The sequence below is a fragment of the Pipra filicauda genome, unplaced genomic scaffold, assembly GCF_003945595.2.
Source record: "Pipra filicauda isolate LSUMZ 115617 unplaced genomic scaffold, ASM394559v2 scaffold192_size1418226_pilon, whole genome shotgun sequence".
Taxonomy (NCBI): domain Eukaryota; kingdom Metazoa; phylum Chordata; class Aves; order Passeriformes; family Pipridae; genus Pipra; species Pipra filicauda.
The window spans coordinates 802,667-826,332 of record NW_024104301.1 but is presented as its reverse complement, the minus strand read 5'-3'; the positions used below and the strand labels follow the sequence as shown (position 1 = coordinate 826,332).

Sequence of the window (23,666 nt, the reverse complement as noted above, 5' to 3'; positions counted from 1 at the left end):
TGACGTCAGCGGCGCACGCGGCCCGCGGGCCGGGGGGCGCGCGCCGGCGGGGGCCGGGGGAGCTCGCGCGGCCCCGCGCCATGAGGGACCAGCTGGAGCGGGGCCGGGAAGAGTGGCGGGAGCTGGAGGAGGAGTTCCGGCAGCTCCAGGTGAGCGGGGCGCGGCGGGGCACGGCTCCCGGGCGGGGAGATGCGGGGTAGGGCTGCCGGGCGGGGAGATGCGGGACATCGCGATGCCTCGCCCGGCCGCGCGTCTGCGGCTTCTCCCGCACTGCCCTTCCCCGGCTCTGCTCCGCATCCTGTCGCGGGGCCGGCCCCGGCTCTCCCCCCGCGTCCAGGCTGGCAGGGGGCCCGGCAGGAGCGGGACTGGGGGTCCCCCCCGCACCCCCGGCCCCGGGGCAGCCCCGCAGGGTCGCCCCCGCCCCGCCCGGGGCGGCCACGCGTGGTCGTGGCTTGGCCGCGGGGTGCCCGCGCGATGCCCAGCGCTGCGGGGATGCGCATCCGTGCGGGGCACAAACACCCGGTACCCCAGGCAGGTACTACGAACACATCTGGGACATCCGGACCGAACCATGGCAATGCCCCAGCTACCTCTGGGGATGCACCGAGGGGACGTGGTGCCGCGCTTCCCACTACCGGAGCAAGGATGGAAAAGGGGGACCTGGAGTGGCCGTGTGCCCATGGCACGGCACAAAGAATAGCGGAGGCAGCGCTTGCCCTGCCAGCGTCTCTGCTCAGTTTGATTTCCCGTGATGGGGTACAAGGGCTTCAAGTGCTGGTTCTCCATCTCTCAAAGGTGCACTGAGGGACAGAGAGGCCTCAGAGCAGGGGCCAAGAGCTGTTCTGCAAGATGCTTTTACCTCCAGAAGCCTTCCTCTCCCTGCATGTCATCAGTGCTGCACCTACACACGTGCTTTAAATCTTAAAGCCTGTTTTAAAGTACCACCGGCTGTTCTCACTCTGGAGGCTGTTTTAGCCTCTTTTAGGCTGTTAAACAGAACGTGCGCACAAGAAAAAAAGTGTGATTTCCAGATTTAGCTCGTTTTCTTAATTAAAAGTCAGTTCAGGTTGCACGTCTGTTAGCAGAAGGAAAGGCTGGGTGCTGGGAGAGACCAGCTGGTGTGGTTTTGTTGGTCACTTGTTTGCTGTGTGTGCTGACTGTCCTCAACAAACACCTGAGTCTGACCTAAACCACAGCAAAATGTCAATAATTTGTCCCTGCCTCAGTTTCCCCACCCACGAAAGGAAAGTGGAAATGCCTCTCAGTGGAATGGAAGCTGCTGGTGGCATGAGGTGTAGTTGGCCAGGTAAAAAGTTGGAATAACATCCACGATCAGGGAGTTCTTACATGTTGCAGAAGAGGGGAACAGAGAGGTCATGATTCTGCTCCAGCTCCACGAGATGTTGGTGGTGCTTAAATGTGCTTTGGAGGAAGGTCCTGTACTCCTGAACTGGCTTCAAGTCAAACCCCAACTCTAGAGTAAGAAAGTACTTCCATCTGGGTGTCCACTCATACTTGCCCTTGCTCGTGGCTTTCTGGATGCACTTGCAGCATCTCTTGCTCTTGAGGAGCCTGTTTTCCTCAGCAGCAGCTTGACCCCCCTCCATGCCTGCATCTCCTCCTGTTGGCACCCTTTTTGGCTGCCCTGACTCTCATCTCCAGTTGGAAATGCTGGTCCAGGACCATGCAGGAGCTGCTCTTCATGGCTTGAAGGAGCTCTCTGTGGGTATTTCCCAAGGTACTCTGGTCACCCCCACTAAAACGGTCTCCCTTGCAATGCCAGCAGGGAAAATAAATTTTGGTGCTTAGATTTTTTGGTGTGTTGGGAGCAGTGCTGGTCCCCATGGGGCAAAATGATCTGTGTTTCTTTTGCACTCCTGCCTCATCTCGTATTTTATAGTTGTGTTGTAAGTTCTGGGTCAGGGGCTGCATCTTGGGCTCTGGTTGTAGCTCCTGCCCTGCCATGCTGGCTGGCACAGGGCCCTGGGGGCTGCACTTGTATTTGGGTGTGGGGGGCTTTGGAGGGGCTGGTGCTGCTGTACAGCAGCACTGAGCATCCCCCTGGGGCAGTGGGGACTCGTGGGATGGGCTTGGGGACATTCAGGTTTGCAAAGCTCTTCTAACCACCACTTCTGCAGATTTTCGTTGTTTGGGTTGCCAGGGCAGCGCCTCATCTCTGAGACAGAGCTCAGGGTTGTGGAGTGTTTCAGTTTTGGGGCAGGGATGTGGGAAAAAATGCAAGTTGCTCTGCAACAGTTTATTAATTTAAACCCTGAGAATGAACATGTCACAAGATTTGGATTAGGACCCTGCTGTCAGTGAGTCTCCTTGTAAGCACTAGTCTCTCTTGGCAAATAAATAACCCCACTTATAGCAAATGTTATGTTCTTCTAAACAACAGTGTCATTTTCAAACCATTATCCTGATGTTTTTGGCTGGGGGTAAAATTTACCAGCTCTCAACTCGCCTATTCGTGTTTTCAATAAATACCTGAACCCTTTTTTGGCAAAGAGCTTTTTACGCCCTTTGAATCAGCCTTTTATAAGATGTTGTTGCGTGACATCTAGAGAAGCAAGATGAGTTGCTCTGCAATCCAGGGAGCCCTGAAGTCCTGCCCATGCCAAGCAAAGCCAAAGTGATCCAGAAACGATGAGAGCTGCAGTGCCTGGACATGGTTAGTTTGGTTATTAAGGTCTTTAAATTGGATACTGGAGCTTGTTGTGGTTTGTTTTTGTAAATAACAAACATTTACCAGCTGGATCCTGACAAAGGAGAGCAAAGATTTGGTTTGTGTGGTTTTACCACCATGTTTATGCTCTGGGAAAAGCAGTGGGAATTTTCTGTAGTCACTGAAGTGTTGGCAGATGAAGCAGCCGTGCCAACAGCCGTGTTACCTATGCTGTCTCTTGGCACTAATTCTGCAAACTCTGATTTCTAAGTCATTATAGATCTTACAGTTGGCCCAGAGGTCATTGCTTGGTGCCTGGTGAACCCTTCCTGAGACCTCTTAAACCAGAGTAAGGGGCAGTAGGTTGCTTGAACATCCATAGGGTCAGGATGGCAGCGGTGGCCAGGAGGTGCCTAAACCCCCTGGCCTGAATTTGTATCTTTTTTCCCCTCCCCTTTAGGTCCACATCATCTTTTTCCCTCCAGATTTAATCTGGCTGTGAAATTGGAGTGCCTGCTCTGTGATTTAGCCACCCATTTGATGGAGATGGATCAGGATCAAATGGAGGATTAGGAGATTGGAGGATTAGGAGATTCAAGGATTAGGGGCTTCATTGCAGGGTGGGACTGGAGTGAGGAGCTCCTGAGTGGGAAAGCTCATTAGAAAGAGGAAATTAGATGAGTGTAGAGAGGATGCTTTTCCTCTTGCAGGACTTTCATCAGTGTCCATTTAAGCCCTGTTGGATCTGTGCTGGTTGGCATCACCCCCTCCTTGCTTGTTTGCAGGGGTGCCTGTTGACTCTCAAAAACCAGGGGTTTGCTTGCTTCCCTTGGAGGGGAGGACCAAATGCCATGAGTAACCTAGAAGGGCTCTTCCTACCAACTGTCTCCTCTTCTCCTGCAGGAAACACACAAAGTTTACAGGCAGAAACTGGAAGAAGTCACCAGCTTGCAGACAGCCTGCAGCAGCTCCATACAGAGGCAGAAGAAGACACTAAGGGATCTGAAGCACAGCCTGCAACGGTAATGGGAGACCTGGAGGGGGGAGGAGGCAGGGATGGGATGTTTCTCCTTCCCAAAGGGCTCAAATGGTTGGATTTTTAGCATTTTAATGTACAGTCTGCAGTTAATGTACAGTTAATGTACAGTTGCAGTGCTGAAGTTGCTCCATATTATAGCCAGGTAAAACGTTAATAACTGTATGAGAGATGGAGTCCTGCAAACAAAGGATTTTGAGGGAGCCAGTGTGGGTTTCATCCTTGCAGTGTGTCCCTGCAGCTCTTGGTCTGTGGGTTTTGCCAGGTGAGCAAAGCTTTGCTCCATAGGCTGCAACTGGAGGAGCAACATCAATCCTCAAACCTGGAGGTGTAACTTACCCCTAGGTGGATCTACAGGAGGGAGCTGTCTCTGGCTGCTTGGCTGATCCCCAGGAGCCACAAGCTGAATTCCTGGTGTGCAGGTCTCAGTACAGCGCCTCCAACACCCCGGGCTGCTGGCTCTGCTGCACATTGCTCTCTGTTTTACATTAATTGCTAAAACCACAGTTTGCCAGTAAATCATCAGCTCTGTGTCCTGTTACATCCTGCAGTATTTCATACCTGAAGAGCTGCAGCCTCGGTAAGGGCAGTGTGTGAAACCACACACAGAGTTCCCAAGGTGGAAGGAGTTCCTGCAATAAAGCACAAAATTCCCAAAGTGCTCTGTTAGGGAAGAGCACACAGTCCTGTCACTGAGCTGATGAAAAGGGAAGCTGATTTATAAACCAGCTGGTTGAAGTAACTTACTGTAGCATAAACCTGGCAGTGAAATAAAGTCGTGGTGAACCAAATGGTGCTGCAGAAATACAGGAGCAAAGTGGGCTATGGCATCACCTCACACAGTCAGCTTTTTAACAGCGTGGATTTTATGACAACATTATTTTCCCTTTAAATAAAAAGGAGGTGAAAACGTGAACAGGAATATCTTGTTTCTGTGCTCTTGCAGGTGCAAGCCCAGAGCGAGTCCTGAGGAGTTTGCTCTCCTTCAGGAGATCAGCAGCCAGATCAAGGAGAGGCAGAATGCCTTCTTTGACATGGAAGCCTACCTGCCAAAGAAGAACGGGTACGTGTTCCCTGGGGAGGCACACGCTCCAGGAAGGCTGATTTTTCAAGTATTCTCAGCAGTTTGTTCCTGAAGGATAAGGTGCATGTTGAAGACAGACATGTGAAATTGGATTAGTCATAAATCTCTTGCTGAGCTGCTGTGTCAGTGGTACACAGAATTCATGAGCTGTGAGTGTATGTAAATGCACTGTGTGTGGGCAGTGCAGGTTTTCTCTTAAAATGAAAGTAACCTGCATTGGTGAGGGATTGTGCAGTTCACTGTTCCATACTGATGTTTTTCCGGGCTAATTTTTTAAAGGATTGAATCAGCATAAGAATTTTCTCTTTTTTTTTTTTTTAAATAACATTTTCAACCAACTTTGAATTTATACTTTCCTTCGGGGGGGTTGTCAGGACAGATTTGTGACAATTGTCAAGCGCTGTGCAATGTTGCAGCCCCTCAGAAGTTTCTACCAGAAACTTTTCTTCCAATTCCTCCCTGTTATTTTTGGATTTGGAGAGTGCATGTTACATATCTCATCCTTAGACTGTAGTGCAGAAAAGGGACCAGGAAAATAAATCTCTTCTTTAACTTCTTGGAAATGCTGACCAATCTTTCCACGTTTAGATCCTCTTCTGTGGTCCATCCCTCCAGTTTGCCTTAATTAAAAACCTCCAGCAAACGTGGCTTTGGCAGAGACATTGTCTCATCAACTCAATCTGGGTCATCCTGTGATGTTCAAATAAAACAACTGACTTGGGTCTGCTCTTGGTTTTTGTCTTTCAGCCTGTACTTGAATCTGGTGCTGGGAAACGTGAATGTAACTCTCCTGAGTAACCAAGCAAAGTGAGTGAGTGTTCCCACACGTGTGATTTGGGTTCCTCTGGGGCCAGCTGTGAGTCTGCACTAAAGTCCAGAGAGGGGAATGGGTTTCTCTCGGATCTGATGAGTGAAATGTCAGGGGTGGGCAAGTTGGACCATGACATGGGAACAAGCTAAGGCTTCATGTAGCTACAATTGAATTTGTCCATCACTTGCTTTTAAGCCCAGCCCAGCCTGTGGTCTAATTGTAAGGGCGGGGTCTTTTTGCAATGAAAAATAGTATTGTGACTTCAGGCATACAATGCTGCAGAAAATGGAGATTTATATGTTTTAAATCTTATCGTGCCAACCCAGAAACCAGCTGATGGAGTTAAGCCATTGTCTTGCAGCAGAGACAGGCCCTCCCTGCAGGCAGAACTCTGCCTTTCACCCATCTACTGCTTTTCTAAGTGTTTCAGCAAAATCTCTGTCTCTGGGCTTGGCATGTGGATTTGTGTCTGGTTTGAAAAAAGCGAAGCCCCATTGTGGTCAAACACCTGTTTGTGTCCATAAACAGTGTCTGTTCCCTTCCAGGTTTGCCTACAAGGACGAGTATGAGAAGTTCAAACTTTATCTGACAATAATCTTGTTACTTGGGGCTGTCGCCTGTAGGTTTTTTCTGCACTATAGGTAAGCTGCATTTTTACTTTTAATCAAGTATTTTGAATAAAAGTGTGCTGGATTGGAACTGACTTCTGTTGAGGATGGTGAGATGGACTCTGGTAGTGTTTAGGCTTTGGGCAGTTGGACAGCAGGACACCTTCTGCTCCTCTTCAACTCTAGCAGGGTCTGTATTTTAGGTACTTGTTTTGCCTTTTTAAACTCTTTTGGGAGTCTTTTGTAACTGAGAGGAGTCAAACAACATGTTTCCTGATTTCTTTTTTTTTTTTTTCTGGCATGATGCTGTGCTTGGGAACAAGCAGTTGCTTTTGTACATGGGTGGTCCCAGGGCAGGGACCATGCTGCAGCTCTGGGTTTGCAAAGGCAGTGAGAGAGGATTTGCATGAAATAATCAGACCTGAAATGTTATCTCCAGGTTGTGATAAGTGTCTGAGCACCAACAAGCTTCTAGTATTTAGTGTTGCTTGAAAACCAGGAAGGAGTTGGAGCCAGACACTTCCCTGAGGTCTCTGTGAGTCTGGGTGAATGCAGGATTGTACCAGGAATGATGCTGCCCTGTACAGAGACTGCCCCAAATCCCCTTAGCTTCAGGAGTTTGCAAATGGCAAAACAAAGTTTTGGTGGTTTTTTTTTTTCCCCTTCAGAGGGTAATGCTCTACGTTCTTTTAGTTGATTGGATTTATATAGATCTCATGGAAATCTCCTCACTGAATTAGCCTGGAAATGCCTTTCCAAATTGGATCATCCTCTGCTTCTATGGTGCTTTCTCTCCTTCAGAAGGACTTAATGTCATCCCTGCATACCTGCTTATCAGCTCAGGATCTGCAGTGTTATATCACAGGGCACTTCCCAGGGGGGAAATGGCCCTGAACTCTTCAAGTGCTGTCTGTGTGCGGTTCTGCCTGAGGGTTAGAGACATTCAGGACTGGGGCTTTGTGTCTGTGGCCTCACTTGGCAGGTTTTCATTCACTCAAGGGGAGGAAGGAGAAATAGGGCTTTTTGAAATGTATCTTTATAATGAACAGGATTTTTTTTTTAACTCTGTGTTTTTTTTCTGTTTAACAGGGTGACAGATGAAGTGTTTAACTTTCTGTTAGTGTGGTATTACTGCACGCTGACGATACGGGAAAGCATTCTCATTAGCAATGGATCAAGGTACAGTGCCACCTGCAAAAACCATGTAGAGCATGAAATGTCCTTAAAAGAAAATAAGAGACAAGTGGGGATTCAGCTTGGCATTGAAGCCCAGCAAATATGAGATGCTGATGCCTCTTTGCAGGGTCTTGTCTCCATCCCCCTTCCTGGTTGCTTCCAAGGGCAGATGTGGCCACCTGAAATTTGGGGAGAGAGAAGTTACAGTTCCTAGAAGTCCCCAAGTTCTTGGTCCAAAGTGTTGGATGTTTATGGTAGCTGTGGGGTTTGTAGGTGTGGCCTGGGGTGTAAGTGTGCTGCTTTGTGTCAGAGGTCACACACTTTTGGTCAGAAATGCCCCAAATCAATCCATGGCCAAATGCCCGAAATCAACCCATGCTGGCTTAGTTTCCAAGGCAGCTTTGGCTCTGGAGCAGCCCCTCCCTTCTTGATTCTGCTCCACTACAGCCCTTGCTCACTTTACTGTTGTTTTCTGAGCTCCCTTTAGTGCTAATGTCTGAAAGAACCAGCCACCTCATAGGAAGGCCTTGGAAACGTCACTTCCTTCCATGGCAGGGAAAAAAAGGGTGTGTGGGCTGACACTTGTGTGTCATTAGCCATGGAGGTGCCTCCTGCTCCAGGGACTGCTGCTGCTGGATGTGCTGGAGAGCCCTGGTCCTGAGCCTCCCTCCAATGCCATGGATTTGTGCTCCCAACTAAGCCACACTGCCAGGACAGTGTTCTGCAGCATCCCTTGTGCTTGAGTTGGGCTGACTGTTCTGTTCCCTGTCCCTCCTTCCCAAGTCAGGATCATTTTTGTCCATAAAGCTGGGCTTTGGTGTTGAAATCCATGTTTCTTGTCTTAACTGCCACATTTGTTTTTTTCTCAGGATCAAAGGCTGGTGGGTGTCCCATCACTACGTTTCCACGTTCCTGTCTGGAGTGATGTTGACGTGGTGAGTCTGCTGTCGCCTGCTCGAGGTGCTTCAAGCCTGTTTCATGGTGTTTATGTCATCTGAGCATTCAAATTCAGCGTGACAGGGAAGCTGTGGCCACATGGGCTCATGGCAGAGCATCACACTTAATATTTGTTTGATGTTACAGATGTTTCCAGTGATAAATACAACACTGCAAGTTTGTATTTACATTGCTGGTTTAAAAAAAAGAAAGAAAGAAACACAAACCTTACAATGTAGTTGGGGTGGTGGTAGCAAAGCCTCTGCAAGGCTCCAAATTTCTATCTCTGTAAGTAAGGAAACGAGCAGCACTTTGCTGCTGTAGAGGAAGGACACCACAAAATGAAGGTTTGGTGCCTTTATTAAATCCTGATTACAGAGTCCAAAGCCAAAAATACAGGGGAGTGGTGTCAGACAACCCAGCGATGCACCCCATGGACAGCCCCCATTCAACCCGTCTCATCTTGGGCATGAACTGATTAGATTTAATTATTAAAATTTGTTTTAATTATTAGAAATTGTAAGGGGATGATATAATTGCTGGAGCAGAAGATCCCTTGTCCTCCATCTATCCTGAACTACCCTCAGGATAATGAGCACAACCCCCCCCTTCTCCACCGCTCGGATTCTTGATGCGGATGATGCCGAATGGCTTTGCTGCCTAAAGAAAACTGGGATAATGGCAAAGATTTTTATACATGTGGGAGAGGGGAAACCTAATCAATGAGAGTGTTTTCTGTGTGGCTGTAGCACCTCTCTGGGCTCCCAGTGGGGTGGAATGGGCTGGGTACCAGCTGCTGGTTCGTTTGCTAATGGGATGAGGCTTGGTGGTAAAGGGGAAGGGTGTCATGTCACCTGCTTTTAGCAAACTAATGGACCTCCCCTGTGTTTTGCTTCCAGGCCAGATGGACTCATGTATCAGATGTTTCGCAGTCAATTTTTAGCATTTTCAATATTTCAGAGTGAGTATTTCTTACCTTGCTAATTCACAGCATAAAGTAATTTTGTGTCTTTACATGCTTAGAAGAAAACACTTCTGTTTGGTAAATACTGGAGTATTAAACTAGGAATATAAAGATAGTGTACAAATATGCAGTCTACAAATATAAGCAATAATTAAATGCTCTTGGATTAAATATTATTAAAGTAATTTGATACTTATCATACCTCAGAATAGCCAAAGCAGTAATGTCTTCTCTTTCCTTCTCCAGGCTGTGTTCAGTTCCTACAGTATTATTACCAAAGGGGCTGCCTCTATAGGCTCCGGGCTTTGGGGGAGAGAAACCACTTGGACCTTACAGTGGGTGAGGTTTTCTGCAATACTTTCTTTGCACAGTTTTGGCACAGGTTTTGGATGCAGTGATAGGGAGGGAGAGGGCTGTGTGGCCTTCGAGAGTGAGCTTTGCAGAGCTGCCCCCCTGCCTTGCTGCCTGTGTCCCAAGGCAGGAAGGAGAGCAAGGTTTTTATCCTTCTCCTTAGGTCCTGTGGGTCGGGAGCAGAGGGATCTGATCTCTGTCAGCTTTTGAGGGGGTCAAGACGGAGGTTTTGGTTATCCCCATCTTCATCCTCCTTCCATTATCCCACCTTCAAATTGGTTGGTTATTGCAGAGCAGGACAGGAACAGCCCTTACGGGGTGGTCTGGGTGGGGAAGAGCTGCAGCTCCAGTCCTGGCTCTTCTGTGCTCACACTCTGCCTGTCTGTCAACCTTTTCCAGAAGGATTTCAGTCCTGGATGTGGCGGGGGCTGACGTTTCTCCTTCCCTTCTTGTTCTTCGGGCATGTAAGTTGGGCAGTCCCGTTCTCCCCCTGGGTGCAGTGTCACAGCACCACACGAAGGTGCTTTGGATCACACATACCCGTGAAGAATGTTCCCAGGGTTTCATTTTTATTTTGCTAGTAATGAAAATGTATTTTTTTTATCCCTTTGCAGTTCTGGCAGCTATATAATGCAATCACGCTTTTCGGATTGTCAAGGCACAAGGAGTGCAAAGAATGGCAGGTGTGTGTTGGCTCTGCTCGGAAAAAGCACGGAGCAGGGGGAGAGGGGGTGTTTAACCACATCCTGAAAGATATTTGGGCATCTGACTCCAATTAAATATTTCAGCATAATGCAGCACAGGGCCGGTTCTATGTCCAGTGGAGTCCAGCAGTGTTGAATATAATCCATGTTGTAATAGTAAAAAGTAGTAAATGCAGCTTCTTCTCCCCTCTCAGGTTTTTGTGTTGGCTTTCACGTTCCTGCTGCTCTTCCTCGGGAACTTCCTCACTACTCTCAAGGTGGTGCACACTAAACTCCAGAAAAACAAAGACAAAGTGAAGAAGCTGTGAACCACCCCATTCATAGTGTGCATCCCTCTGCCTGCAGCAGGGCTGGGTTTGGGACAGATCCTACTAAAGCCCAGCTCGGACAGATGGGCTCGGGAGGACTCGTCTGTCCCCGTGTTTGGCAAAGGACTCTGCCAGCACAGACTCAGTATTATCTCAAGCATGGCTCTCCAGTCTGCAGTCCTGCTATTTATGTATATTTAATATAAAACATGTTTGCTTCTGGGTTTTTTTTTTCTTCTGTATATAGAGCAGCATGCACCTGCCTGGCAAAGCGCCAGCGTTGGGGGAATGTGGGATCTACTGTAATTCCAATTCTGGAATGATATTTAACACTTTCCAGTTTTATTATTTAAATTCTGGTAATTGAATTTGCAAAGGGTTATAAACACTCTGGGTGGATCAGGAATACAGAGCGAATGCTGTTTTTCAAGGCATTTGTTTAAGGCATATTTTCAGTGGCAATACTAAACCTGTGTGTACTGTGAAAAGAAAGTGCTCATCTTTGTACCATACTGCTGCTATATACACTTTTAAAAAGCTGTTTAAAGAAGAGAAATTCTCTTTAGAAAACAAAATCAAGCAAGCAAAAGCGGTTTTTAAATGGCAGGGAAGTCTGCTATCCCTTTTCCAGGGAGACCGAGTCATCTGTGCAGGCCTGAAAGGACCTAAAATAAACCATTCAATATGCAGCTGCTTCAGCCCCTTTTTAGTAACACACACACTGCCCTTGGGTTGGTTTTTGAAACAGCATTCTGGAAAGGGGAGGACAGAAATATTAAATGCTCTCTTCAGATGCTGCACTTGTAAACACTGGTTCAGGAGGGTGGCATGGGACAAACAGTGCCTGCCATCCTGCTAAACTCCTTGTGCTGCTTGAACCTAAACTTGCTCGTTAAAACACCCTTATTTTGGGTGCTGTAATGTCTGTGCATCCTGAGCCAGCTGCAGCACTGAGCTCCCTCAGGCTGTGTCTTCCTCAGTGGGGAAGGTTCCCTCTGAGCCAGCACAAAGCCCAAACTGGGCACATCCTTGGGCAGTGTCTGAACTCAGTGCCCTCCTCCCCTAAACGTGTTCATGAGGAAACAGGGACACAGCACAGATGGAAGTGGTTCCATCAGTGCTGTTGCTGCAAAGAAGCAGAATTGCCTTTGCCGTGTCACTGGCCTGTGGGCATGAGCAGTGAATTGCAATTTGAATATTTTCAACAACTTTCACACCAGCTGGGCTGCATCTTGTTATGTTGAATTTTGCACACCCCGTGAGGTTTTTAAATCCTTTGAACTCTCAGTTTATGAAATGTAAATTGCTTTATTTTGAGAGTGATGCTGGAACCTGCTCTATCTGAGCAGTGGAGCTGGTTCTGCAGGGGTGAGTAACGTGAGTTCTGCAGCATGAGAAACTCAGAGTAAAAACTCTGAGAGATTTCCACTGAGCTGATGGTAAATGTGGTCACTTCCTGTGCGTTGGTGTTTCAGTTTTGTACTGGGGAAGGTGATGGGTGGCTGTGTATCTTTTACTGACAAGTGTCTTCTTGTGGAGAAAAGGCTGCACAATTCAAGATTTTTCTATAGTCAAACGTGTGCATTACTTCTTTTAATTTTCCATTTTAAGCTCATAGGGACTCACAAGCCTTAATTAAATCAAAGCGAGCTGAGAGAAGAACAAACAAAAGATTTTTCAAGGATCAAGATCTCTTTACTCTGCATGTAAAACAAAAATGATAACTTGCTCCAAAAGAGAATTTTTCACCAGCTGCTCATGTAACAAGCAGAGGATAAAGTTACACAAAATCTGTACAATGTACAGTTATAGTTAAGACAAAACTTAATTTCTGTCTCTTCAAAGGTGCCTGATAAACTGCTTTAAATATCACTACTTCTAAAATATGTGGGTTTTCAGCTTTTCTGCTTGAAAAAGACAGCAAATTGTAGCTATAACATGCCACAATTATTTTGCAGAGAAATAAAAAAGCCACTAAGTCATACAGTAGTGGTTGCTGTTCATTGCAATTTAAATAGTGAGTTGTTTGCAGTTAGAAGCAAAAGCCAGATGGGCAAAGGCACACAGCATCAGTTAACTGTGACAAAGAGCTTTGAAAACTTTGAGAACAACGTAACAAAAGTGCAAAAATACTAAAAATAATTAAAATTTTAAAATAAAAACTGTTCTAGGAGTACAAACATGTAATGAAAAAAAAAGGTCTTTAAGGTTAAACTATTTATAAAATCTGAATCACTTGGCTCTTGTGCAGTCCAGATCATAACACTGAGCACACTTTCCTTTTCCTGTGGCGCTTGGCTTTCTTCATGGCATTCAGTGCAATGGTTGTTGCTTCTTTAAAAACATTTTCTATGTTTTCCCGGCATTTTGCTGAGCATTCCAGATAAACCTCTGCGTGAATCTCCTGACAAGCTGCCTCTCCCTGGAAAGAACAAAAAAAAGGTAAGAAAAGATGTGAATCTGGTGGGTGAGAGAAGGAAAGTGAAATGGGGAGAAAGGGGAATTATTTTGCACATCTTTGTATCATAGGGTCAGGAAGAAAGCAGCTGCCTCTGACTGCAGTGCCAGAGTGAGTGGTATTAGTAATACACTGAAGCACTGTAAATAAACTTGGGGTTTTTCCACTATGCTGATCCAGAGCCTGGCCTGAGAGTTCAGAGCACTAGAGACTCTTAAGATGCAGAGTCCTGATAGCACAAAAATATTCTCAGTATTGAATTTCTTTAAACTAATTGCTGAGGTAGATACTTAAGTGAGGATAAGATGTCTACATGGCAATATTTTTTTTCAGGCCTGACCTTAACTACTCTGTGATGTCACCTTGAGTAATGAATGTCACATGCAAGAACAGAGTCTGGACTGGTGCCTTGCCTTGTTTTGCTGGTGCACGTGCAGGAACCTTGACTTGTGCTCTGAAGCATCACAAGGGCTCAGCCAAACTCCTCATGTACACAAATGGGAGCCTGTGTTTCCCAGCCTCACCCAAATGCATGCAATGGGAACAGACTCGAATCTAAAACATTTCCATGCAATCCTGGCTGTGTGAAATCACTACAGACAAAACACAGCAGTTTCTTACTTTGCTTGTGATCCTTTTATTGTCAGTGCAGGGCCAGCTCCCAGGTTTGAATGCTTGTGAGCCTTTCACTGTGAATTCCAGGTCTGCAACCCACGACTCACAAAGTGCATTTATTCATTATAAGCCCTGGGAGTGGAGTCACTTGAGCACTTGGGCTTCTATAGGGGGATTTTCTTCATATTTAAGCAGTTTGTCTCCTTCCAGTTGTTTGCAAGCTGCAGTGCTGGCAGAGACTGTTCAGCTCCTCTGTGCCTGGCTTTGGAAGCATCATGTCCTGTGACTCAAGATGCCACCAGCTGTAAAAGACTGAGGTAGTGCATATTTCAGGGGAGAAAAACCAAGTGGGAGGGCTCACAGAGTAGGCAAAGTCTGTACATCAGGTGGGCCCTTGAATTTAACTGCATGAAGCCTCAGCAGACTTGCCAGAAGTGTCTGTTGTTTGCCCTGAGCCTCACGTGCGAGGGTGGTGGAGGGAGTTATTCGTGCAAATGAGGGACAGTGTGCAGCTGTTCACAGTGACAGGGTGGGATCTCATCTTGTGTGCAAGGGAGACAAAACTAAAAGGCCCAGCATGGTTCTGTGGTGATGCACTAGCAGTTTATTTTCATGCTGTTTAGCAAAAGTGGTGATTCATTCAAGGTCGGAGTGCTCTTGACGTTGTTCCCTGGACATGTGTCTCAAACAGTCCAAAAGCTGCTGCTCTGAGGTGAAAGGAGAAGGATGGCTTTGTAGTTTTAAAAAACAAAACAAAAAAAAAAGAAGAAAAAGTGGAAGACCAGAGCAAAAAGGTCTTGTGTGACATGGGACAAGTTGTTCCATCACTTTCTCCTGTACCTAGGAGAGCTATACTATAGCTATAGCTATAATGATGTAACATTAGTTATTAGTCTCACTGCTTCAAAATACTTAAAAACATCTGATAATATGCAGGGGTTTTAGTATTGCTTTAGAGACTTCAAAAAAGCCTCTCATGTTAGAGAAGCCTTGCAGATGTTCTTGCTATTTTCCTTGGAAGGATTTATTTTTAAATAGGGTTTGCAAACCACATTTATTCCAGAACAGTCAGTATATTTAATTTCGTAATGTGTGTTCTACCATCTCCAGTCTTTATCCCAACCCTGATTAAAGCACCAGTGATGGCTGCAATGCAGGCTAATAAAAATTATGAAGGGAGTCCAGCAAACTTGTTAAGGCTTACAAATTTGTAACAGTAATAACCCAGCTGGGAAAGGAAATAAGAACGACACGTAAAGAGAATAAAATATGTAGATAGTAGTGTCCTTTCAGACACCCCACAATATGCAAAATGCTCTTATTTCTCTTTACTTTTGCAGTCAAAATGGTGATTTGGCCACTTCCAAGAAGGACTTACAGAAACCCCTGTTAGTGCTGGCTGCCAGTCATTTCTTTAGCTGGACATTGCAATCACCTAATTTTGGAGTGTCTGGGACCGTCCTCGTGAGGAGCAGTGCTACTGTGTGTGCTTTACCTCCTGCTAAGGGGCCACCCCTTTAAGTAGCCCTGCATTTACCTGGCTGTAAGTGATGGGTTCCTGCTTGGAAGCCCTGAGCTTGCGCAGCTGCTCCTTGTCCTTCCGAAGGTCCGTCTTGCAGCCGATGAGCACGAGCGGGACCCCTCGGCAGAAGTGATTCACTTCAGGGTACCACTGGTGGTAGAGAAACAAAACTTTTACATCTGGCTTTGGTTTTGTTTCCTGAAATCAAAACAATAAAGCCGAAGAGCAGAACCAGCATTTAACATAAGCTGCAATTTCAGAGTTTTGGAGTGGTTTATCCAGTGGTGGGGGCCCAACATGCTCTGTTTACATTACAGAAATGTTTACAAGTCCTACCCAAAGTCAGCTGCTGTATAAAAACACAGTGGCATCTGTCACTAGGCCAAAATGCTTATTTAACATCTGTTTAAATTCAGATGAGATCCTCTAAAGTCATATTTAAAACAGAATTTGGACCAAGTCTTGCTTTGTTTTGCTGGTACTGTGTACAAGAGCACTAAGTTTTGCTTTGAAGCATTACAGAAATCCCAGTAGGTACAATTGGTTGCTCTCATCTCTCTCCTGTGTTAAATATGCATGTGATGGAAGTAGACTTGACTCTCAAATGCTCATGTGCACTGTTGGTCGTTTGACATCACTACAGATAAAGCAGTGATTTCACCACTGCTCTTTGATCTTTTTAGTGTGTCTCAACCCCAGTTCTGAGCACTTTTGAGCCGTGGAGAGCTGAGTTCCAGGTCTAAGGTCTGTGACCTGCAGCTCAGCACACCATGAGTGATCTGTGCATCTACACACCCAGGGTACAGGACATTAAAAGCATCAGCATTTTTAATCTGACATCTTGTCATATATCAGGCGTCTGTAATTCATTTAGAAGGCTGAAGCAATTAGGAGAGGCTCTTACCTTGGCTGCTACATTGTCATAGCTAGTGGGGTTCATGACATCGTAACAAATTAACACGACATTTGTGTTCTGGTAAGAAAGAGGTCGCAGCCGATCGTAGTCCTCCTGCCCTGAGACACAGAGAATGGTTTGGATAAAAGAAATCTCTGTCCTGAACCAGCAGTATGATGGGAATATGCACAGACACATACTTGAGACCAAGAACAATGACACTATAATTGTACAGACTGCAAGTTTTTCATACTTGTAAAATTCCTTCCCTTAAGTACAGGAGCTTCCCCTTCAATGACAAAGCTGATGGTTTACAATATAAAACACATAACAGTAATATTAAACCTGCAGAGGTTTTAATAAAAAGCCTGCTTTATCCACCTGCTAAGGACTTAGAAGCAGTTCTAACCACTGATTGCCAAGTTGCTGCTCAAAAGCAAAATCATCAAGAGGAATCTGACGGTTATTGATTAAAACATTTGCAGTGTGGCAGTGGCTGCTGCATTCTCCCAAATACACTTGTACATGTGATGCTGTGAGGAGAAGAAACACTGTATTTGCTAGACACAAATGCTGAAGCAGAAAAAAGTGGCAAACCTGCTTTTCCCAGCCTGGTGGGATGAGAGGAAGCAGAGATTACACATGGTGCCTTCAGCTGCAGCAGCACGCACAGGGTTGTACGAGCCATGCTTGTACAAGCCATGCTGCAGCATAAGCCAGGCTTAGCTGGCCTTTGAAGCAGGACTCCCCAGCAGATCTTAAGGAATTCTGCTGAAGTCTGGAAAAGCAGGGGGATTTGCCATACTTCTGATTAGGGATATTCTAGCATGTGATGTGACAAGAGGAAGCTGATTTGCTTCAGACCTGTGCTCTTCCCCTTGCTGTACATATGAATGTGCAATAATCACTGTGCCGGGGTCTGGAGGTGTCTTGCTTTGAGAGATTAAGTTCTGGAAAGCAGTAATTCCCAGATATGGTTGGCGGCTCAGGGGGAAACCCCAATCTTTTTCATTTAATGAGGAAGAAAGTCTGTAAGAAGATGTATTTGCCACCTGAATGCTGCTGTTGGATTCAGGTATGTCTCTGTGATGTACTGAATTTCCAAAAGGAGAACTGGGAATGCTGTTCCTTCCCACGATCACCACAATCCACACACAGCCAAGAAACTGCCCTACAGGGAAGTTACACATCTTAAATCTTCATACTGATATTTCAAATGAAGGGATGTGGAAAATTTCAGTGTGCCTCAACTTTACAGCAACGATTCCTGCCCTGGCAGCCGGCTCAGTCCCAAGTCACTCATCACTACCAACATGTTTGTCTCCAGTCTGAAGAACTGCAGATATCAGAAGGCCGATAATTCCACAATATTTTTCTCCTTTCCTTAATTTGAATGATCAGTTGAGATGCAGATTATTCCAAGGCAATTCCTGCTGGATAAGCCGTTACTCAGTTTTCCTGAGATGTTTGTGAAATGGGAATCTTGGGTTTGGACCACTTTGTATTTGAGCTTCTGCAAGAGCAGTGTGTTCCATGGAGAGGTGCGGAACAAAGAGGGTTTGATTCCTCAAGGTTTAATCCAGAAATAATTGACAAAATTATGCATGTTGTATAAACAGAGCAAAGACCATACTGCTTATCCCTTCTTATTCTCCCAATCCACCTACTTGTTTGCAACCGATTTACCATTTTACTGCCGAGATAATCCTCTAAATGCATTAAACACATCATGCGCCAAACTTTTTTTCCCCTCCTAACTTCCTCTAGTGTTGTGTATGGTTGTCCCTGTTCAAGTTCAGGCCTCTCAGCTTTCAGCAATGTAGCTTATAAAATCAAAAGGTCCTCCAAGTTGTTGTTGGCAATTTGTGAGGCGGACAGGATTGTCCCCTTGGGAGAAACACACTCATTTGCTTGGAATCAGAACACACAGCTAAATTCATACTCTCCTGGATGGGATAGCTGAAAAAGCATCTTCAGTGATGTGATTTATGTTGTCTTGCAAGTCAAAAACTATAGATATGCCCTGGTGAACTGCTCCTCCACCTTCAAATGCAGCTGTGCAGTTATGGGGGTTATAAAGCAAACTGAGACAACAAATGCGTGAGAAAATGCTGCTGTACAAAACACACCTCCATGTGCATTTGGACTGTTGGACACAGAGCACAGAACAAGGCAGAGTGCAGGGACCAGAGGGGGAAGGTGAGGTGGCAATTGCTTCCCTTGTGTCACAGTTGGGTGGTTGCAGCTCACACGGAAGGAGAGGAAGCTGCTCTTTAAGAGCTCAGTTGCAGCTCTTCAGTTCTGAGGATGTAACGGGACCCAGATCAAGCTGTGCCTAAACATAGACATCCCTCTCACTGAAAACAATCCCTTTCACCCCCTGTCCTCAAGTGCGGCTGATGAAATGCAAGAAAGGGCCTGGGAGACTTTTTCTCTCTAAAGCTGCTCAGACTGTGGTCAGAGTTAATTTGGCACAGATTTAGGCCTTCTGCTAGAATAATTTCAAAAAGAAGGAACAGGGCTGAAAATAAGCAGTAACTGAATGTATATGCAAAGCCCCTGTGTGTGCTTCCTCAAACACAGGTACCTGTTTTCTTTCCTCAATTGACAAAAAACACGCTGTGGAGGAGTTGGTTAAATATCTGCATATGTGTGAGCACATCTGTGACTCCTCTGCCTTTGTCAATTCAGTGTAGCATCAGAGACTTTGGGTTTTTTTAAAGAAAAAAATCCACCTACCTGAATTCACCTAAAATTTGCTAATTCTTTTCAAAGCTCCCACTCCTGTATTCCTCTGGGAGACGCTGCATAACCCACATCACTGCAGTCAGGCCCTGCAGTGGGGTGGGAGCTCAGGGGGTGGGTGAGAGTGAGCAGGAGAAGTGAAACCACAGGTCTTGGTCTCACATGCACGTTCACCTCTGTCTGCTTTTCCTCACCCCTTTGCCAATTCAACACCAAAGGAGTGCCAGCCTGTGTGTTGCTCAGTCCATAAAGGAGCTCAGCATCCATTGCCAGGAGAGGGTAAATGACAAAGTCAAGACTTGACAGGCCAGGAGTGCCCAGTATATGCTGCCCTAATGTCCAACAGTGCTGTCCAGCTCTGGAGGGTCAGGAATAATGTCACCTCCTGCTCCCAGCCCAGCCCAGCCCAGCCCAGCCCAGCACTTCCTACACATGGCCATGCATTGTCTGTACTATCCCACATTCATTAGGACCCACATGGAACCCTGCAATGGTGAGCCCTCACAGGCACACAGAAATGCACCCAGTCCTCTTTGGTTTGTTATTCCACAGGCTCCACAGGAATGCCACGGTTAGTAGGTTTTCCTACTATGTTTTTTTCCAGCTATGCTTTTTCACTACTCAGTTTAAAAACAAAATTGGGAAACAGACATTCTTGACAGGAAGAAAACCAGCAGAAGAGGACAGATAGGGCAGGAGGAGCACACTGCAATCAAAAAGTTGGGTTTTTTTTCCTATTCAGGCATGACTTCCCTTTCAAAGTTATGAAAACTTATTCTTGCATTCACTGTCTTTTAGAATTCCTCTGAAGGCCTGAGACTGTCGTGCATCTGTCATCGCAGACCTGAAAAACCCCGCTGGAGGCTTTGCCTGTGCTTCCTGTCAGGCAGAGCGAGCACCCACAATGATGAGGCATTACTTCCTCCCCAGCCTCTCCCAGCCCAGCACAGCTCGATGAAAAAAGTGAGAAAGTCCTGCACTGAGTGGCACCAGGAACTGAGCCTTGTGTCTGAACTGCAGCTACAGCATCGACACTGCTCCCTTAGTATGTAAAAATCAGAGTTCATTTGCCTCTCGGTGCCTTTGCCTCTGTGGAGCACAGCTCAAAATGGAAACTTTTAACTGAACAAGCAGCTGCAAAGCCTGTTTGCAGACAAGGCAAGTGATATTACAAAGCCTTTACCCATTGCGTATGTGTACCACCAACTTCCTGCAACAGCGAGAGGTGCCTGAGGAGGAAGGCAGAGCAGCACAGCAGAAAAGTCTCGCCAAAAATTGTTAGTCTATGATATTTTAGACTAATTCCTTCACTTCACTTGTTACCAAAATTCTCGTCAACAAAAAGTAGCTTGAAATGTTTGATTCTCAGGTACTTTTTTTGTGTCCTTCTCCTTCAGAAAGCAGGACAAGCTCAAAGGCTCAAGCTGCACAGGACTTGACAATACAAAGAACTCTTCTAACTTTAAACTGAGCTGAACCCGTCTTTTACCTTCCCGTGATGCTGAAGAACACACAGCTCTATCTAGTGTTGCTCTGAGCAAGATCCTATAAATACTGAAGTCTTTTCTGCAGTGGGGGAATCATGAAGATCCAGTGTTACTTTTTAGAGTAACAGCTTTGCCTTCCCCTCCCTTTCCTCTTCTCTCACTGCACTATTTGAACTTGGAGGACAGGACACAACTCTTGGTCCTAGTCAAACCCTTAAGGAGCTCAACACCAGTTTAGTATTATTAAAAACAGGATGGGATTGAAATGTGTGCTCAAGTGAGTCCTTCCTCCAGCATAACTTCCAGTTACAGAAAGATGATGAAAAGCTGCTTGAATTAGTCTGACACAGATATGTAACATAAAACTATGTAAACAGCTTTGAAACAGAACCAAATTTCCCCCTCCCAATCAAATGCCTTAACCAAGGTGACAATCTCCCTGCTTTCTTTGCACCTAATCATCTTGCTGTGCCTCATGAAAAGCGAAAGAAATTTAACAGGAAGGGAGGAGACAAGTGTCAGCAGCCTCTAGAAACTTGTAGCCTTGTGGCCACGATGCCGTTTTGGGAGGTGAAACATGTTGGGTTTCAAGGTTTCCAAGTGAGAAACGGAAAGCAATTGCTCTTTCATGGCAACAGTGGCAGCTCCACTTCCCAAAGTGTCCCACGAGACACAAAATACACCTCTCTGTTCTCCAACGGGGCAGTGCTTTGGTCCAAGACAATTTTTAGAGCTATGAACTAAATGTGGAAGGTACACACTGTCTGCTGGTTACGTGCATGAACAGGGAAATTATAGGACGTGAGGTAATGGTTTTAAACTAACAGAGGATAGATTTACAGTAGATATAAAGAAGAATTTTTACAATGAGGCACAGGCTGCCCCATCCCTGGAAACACTCAAGGTCAGGTTGGACGGGGCTCTGAGCAACCTGATCTAGATAAAGATGTCCTTGTCCATTGCAAGGGGGTTGGATTAGATGACCTTTAAAGGTCTCTTTCCACCCAAACTGTCCTGATTCTGTGATAAGCCACCAGCACCAGGCTCAGGGAGCGTTCCCCGGGCTGCTGGTGGCTGCAGGTCTTGCGCAGAGCTGGGCTCTGTGTGATGCAAGGAGCGGGCATGTAGGTCAGGAGAGAGTTTAGTGCTGCAATCCTGGACCTGCCCTACCTACTGCCATCTCCAGATCCAGCTCCAAAGGCAAATGTTGGAATTTGCAGCATGGTGATTTTAAATGAGAGCTAGGAACTGTGTGACAGGCAAACACTCCACACCGACAGCAAACAAAACTCGAGAAGTTCTTTGTGTCAACACACTGTATTAAAGAAATCCCTCTTTGGTTGCTCACACCAGATTTTCAGCCCTTCTCTTTTCCTTTAGGACAAATACAAACCTCTGGCTATTCAGTAGAAGCTACTGCACTCGAGAACAGTAATGTTGACACAAGAAGATACAACAGCAAATTGGGTGCTCAGCATCTTACTGTCCTGTAGTAAAAATTAGCAATAAAATTCACTTCTTGATTAAAAGCCTTTAAAATTATCTTTTCAGATACCACATGCAGTATATAAGACAGCAAGTGCGTTTTACTGCTATTAAATTGACTGGACTGCATTCGGTTCTTATTTGTCTTGGTGTAAATTTGGAACAACCCCACAGGCTTGAACTGAAACAGATGATTTACACTGAGCTGAAACAGAGCACGTGTCAATTTTAGGGTTCATTTAGGAGTGCAACTGGATAACAGAGTCTGGGAACTTTGAGTGAAGTTGAACACAAACCATTTCACAAGTTCCTCAAATGAACCTGAACAGACTATCAGCATTTTCAAATAACTTTTACTGCCATGGCCTTTTTATTTTGAACACAAACCACCCTTTTTCTCCTTCCCTATTCAATCACAGCAGATTAAAATATTTTCCTGGTTGATTGTATTATGCTTTGCATGTGGGAACTGGGTTTTAATACCGCCAGATATGTTTGCTATTTGGTGTGTGTTTCTGAATCAACTGAGTTGTTAAGATAATGAACAAGTCCATGACCAGATCTGTCATTAGATAAGTGACCCTTTTTTTTTCTGTAAGGCACATTTTTGTTTGCAACAGGTAACGGTGGTTGTTTCATTTGTACTTTAATCTCCAGCAGTCTAAACTGTGATATTATGTTAAAAGTACGCTCGCAGAGAAGCAATCTGAAAATCTGTCCAGCTTTACAATCTTTAAATATTGGTTTGGTTTAAGTCGACACAGCAAAATCTTCTGGAGAGGAAGAAGAAAAGAAATGGGGGCACACTCACCAGAGCAGCATTTTACAGCAATAAACGCAGTTTCTGGTCATTTGCCTGAAGTTACGAAAGGCCGGGGCCGGGTTTGGGCTCAGTCCCAGGCCGGTGCCCCGGCGCGGTCCCATCCCAGGGCCGCAGAGGAACCGCCCCGACAGCCCGACTGGGACCGGGGAAATGGAAGGCACAAGGTGAAAGCCCCTTACCTGCGGTGTCGTACAGGTTCAGAGTCACCTCCTTCTTCCCCACCGTCACGCTCGTCGTGTACTTCTCGAAGACGGAGGGCGCGTATTGCTGCAAAGGGAGAAGGATCGCGATGATCTCAGAGACCTTTTCCAACCTCACTGATCCTGTGGCTCTGAGGAGCGGTTCTGGCGGGCTCCAGGGGCTGGGGCCGGCCGCGGCCCCCCAGCCCCGCGGGGGTGGCCGCCCCTCACCTCGGGGAAGGAGCCCTTGGCGTACACCATGAGCAGCGATGTCTTCCCGCAGCCCCCGTCCCCCACGATCACCACCTTCACCTCCTTCCTGCCCGACGGGGCGGCCGCGCTGCCGCGGGGCTCCCCCGCCGCGCCCTCGGGCACGGCCCCGTTGGCCGCTTCCATGGAGCGGGAGCGGGACGGGGAGCGGGCACGGCGCGGCCGGGACGCGGCTCCTCTCGGCCCTCAGCGCCCGGGGCGGGCAGAGCCGCCCGCGCCCCAGCGGGGATTGGCCGCCGCCGCCGCCTCAGGTGCCGCCGGGCCCCGCCCGGGTCCCCCCGGGGCGCCTGTGGGGCCTCTCCCGGGGCCTCTCCCGGGGCCCCGAGTCCCCCCCCCCGCCCGTCCGGAGCCGCCCTCAGGCGTGAGGGATCACCACGGGCATGGCCCCGGTGAGACAGCTCTGGAGCCCCCTCGGTACCGCCTCCCCCAGACCCACCGGGGCTGCTCCCACCCTGTACCCTCAGAGAGCGCCCGAGGCCCCTGTCCCCCTCTGCCCTGCCATCCGCAGCCAGCGCTGAGGGGATGCTGCCAGTCCAGCCCC

General features: G+C 46.8%; 2 protein-coding genes across 5 annotated transcripts; one reads left to right on the top strand and one right to left on the bottom strand.

Annotated features, from left to right (window-relative positions):
- Window positions 1-23: 23 nt before the first annotated feature.
- Window positions 24-12,630, top strand: TMEM120B (transmembrane protein 120B). Of its 2 annotated transcripts, none has more exons than XM_039380297.1 (12): window positions 24-149; window positions 3,572-3,690; window positions 4,651-4,767; window positions 5,536-5,595; window positions 6,145-6,240; window positions 7,297-7,386; window positions 8,253-8,318; window positions 9,219-9,280; window positions 9,530-9,622; window positions 10,034-10,098; window positions 10,249-10,321; window positions 10,533-10,609. In XM_039380297.1, the coding sequence occupies exons 1-12, from the start codon at window positions 81-83 to the stop codon at window positions 10,607-10,609; spliced, it is 987 nt and encodes a 328-aa protein (XP_039236231.1). In that variant the 5' UTR covers window positions 24-80. The 2 variants fall into 2 exon arrangements, with proteins under 2 accessions (XP_039236231.1, XP_027595622.1); XM_027739821.2 differs by having other exon boundaries at window positions 27-149; window positions 10,249-10,317; window positions 10,533-12,630.
- On the bottom strand, window positions 12,320-23,334 carry RHOF (ras homolog family member F, filopodia associated). 3 transcript variants are annotated; one of them, XR_003544196.2, is made up of 6 exons: window positions 23,087-23,334; window positions 22,856-22,943; window positions 16,146-16,255; window positions 15,257-15,391; window positions 13,726-14,031; window positions 12,981-13,068 (listed from the first exon to the last, which is right to left on the bottom strand). XR_003544196.2 is itself a non-coding variant. In XM_027739828.2 (5 exons), the coding sequence occupies exons 1-5, from the start codon at window positions 23,249-23,251 to the stop codon at window positions 12,904-12,906; spliced, it is 663 nt and encodes a 220-aa protein (XP_027595629.1). In that variant the 5' UTR covers window positions 23,252-23,334; the 3' UTR covers window positions 12,320-12,903. The 3 variants fall into 3 exon arrangements, 2 of the variants coding, with proteins under 2 accessions (XP_027595629.1, XP_039236232.1); XM_027739828.2 differs by lacking the exon at window positions 13,726-14,031 and having other exon boundaries at window positions 12,320-13,068; XM_039380298.1 differs by lacking the exons at window positions 12,981-13,068; window positions 13,726-14,031 and adding an exon at window positions 14,327-14,426.
- Between the last annotated feature and the right edge of the window lie 332 nt (window positions 23,335-23,666).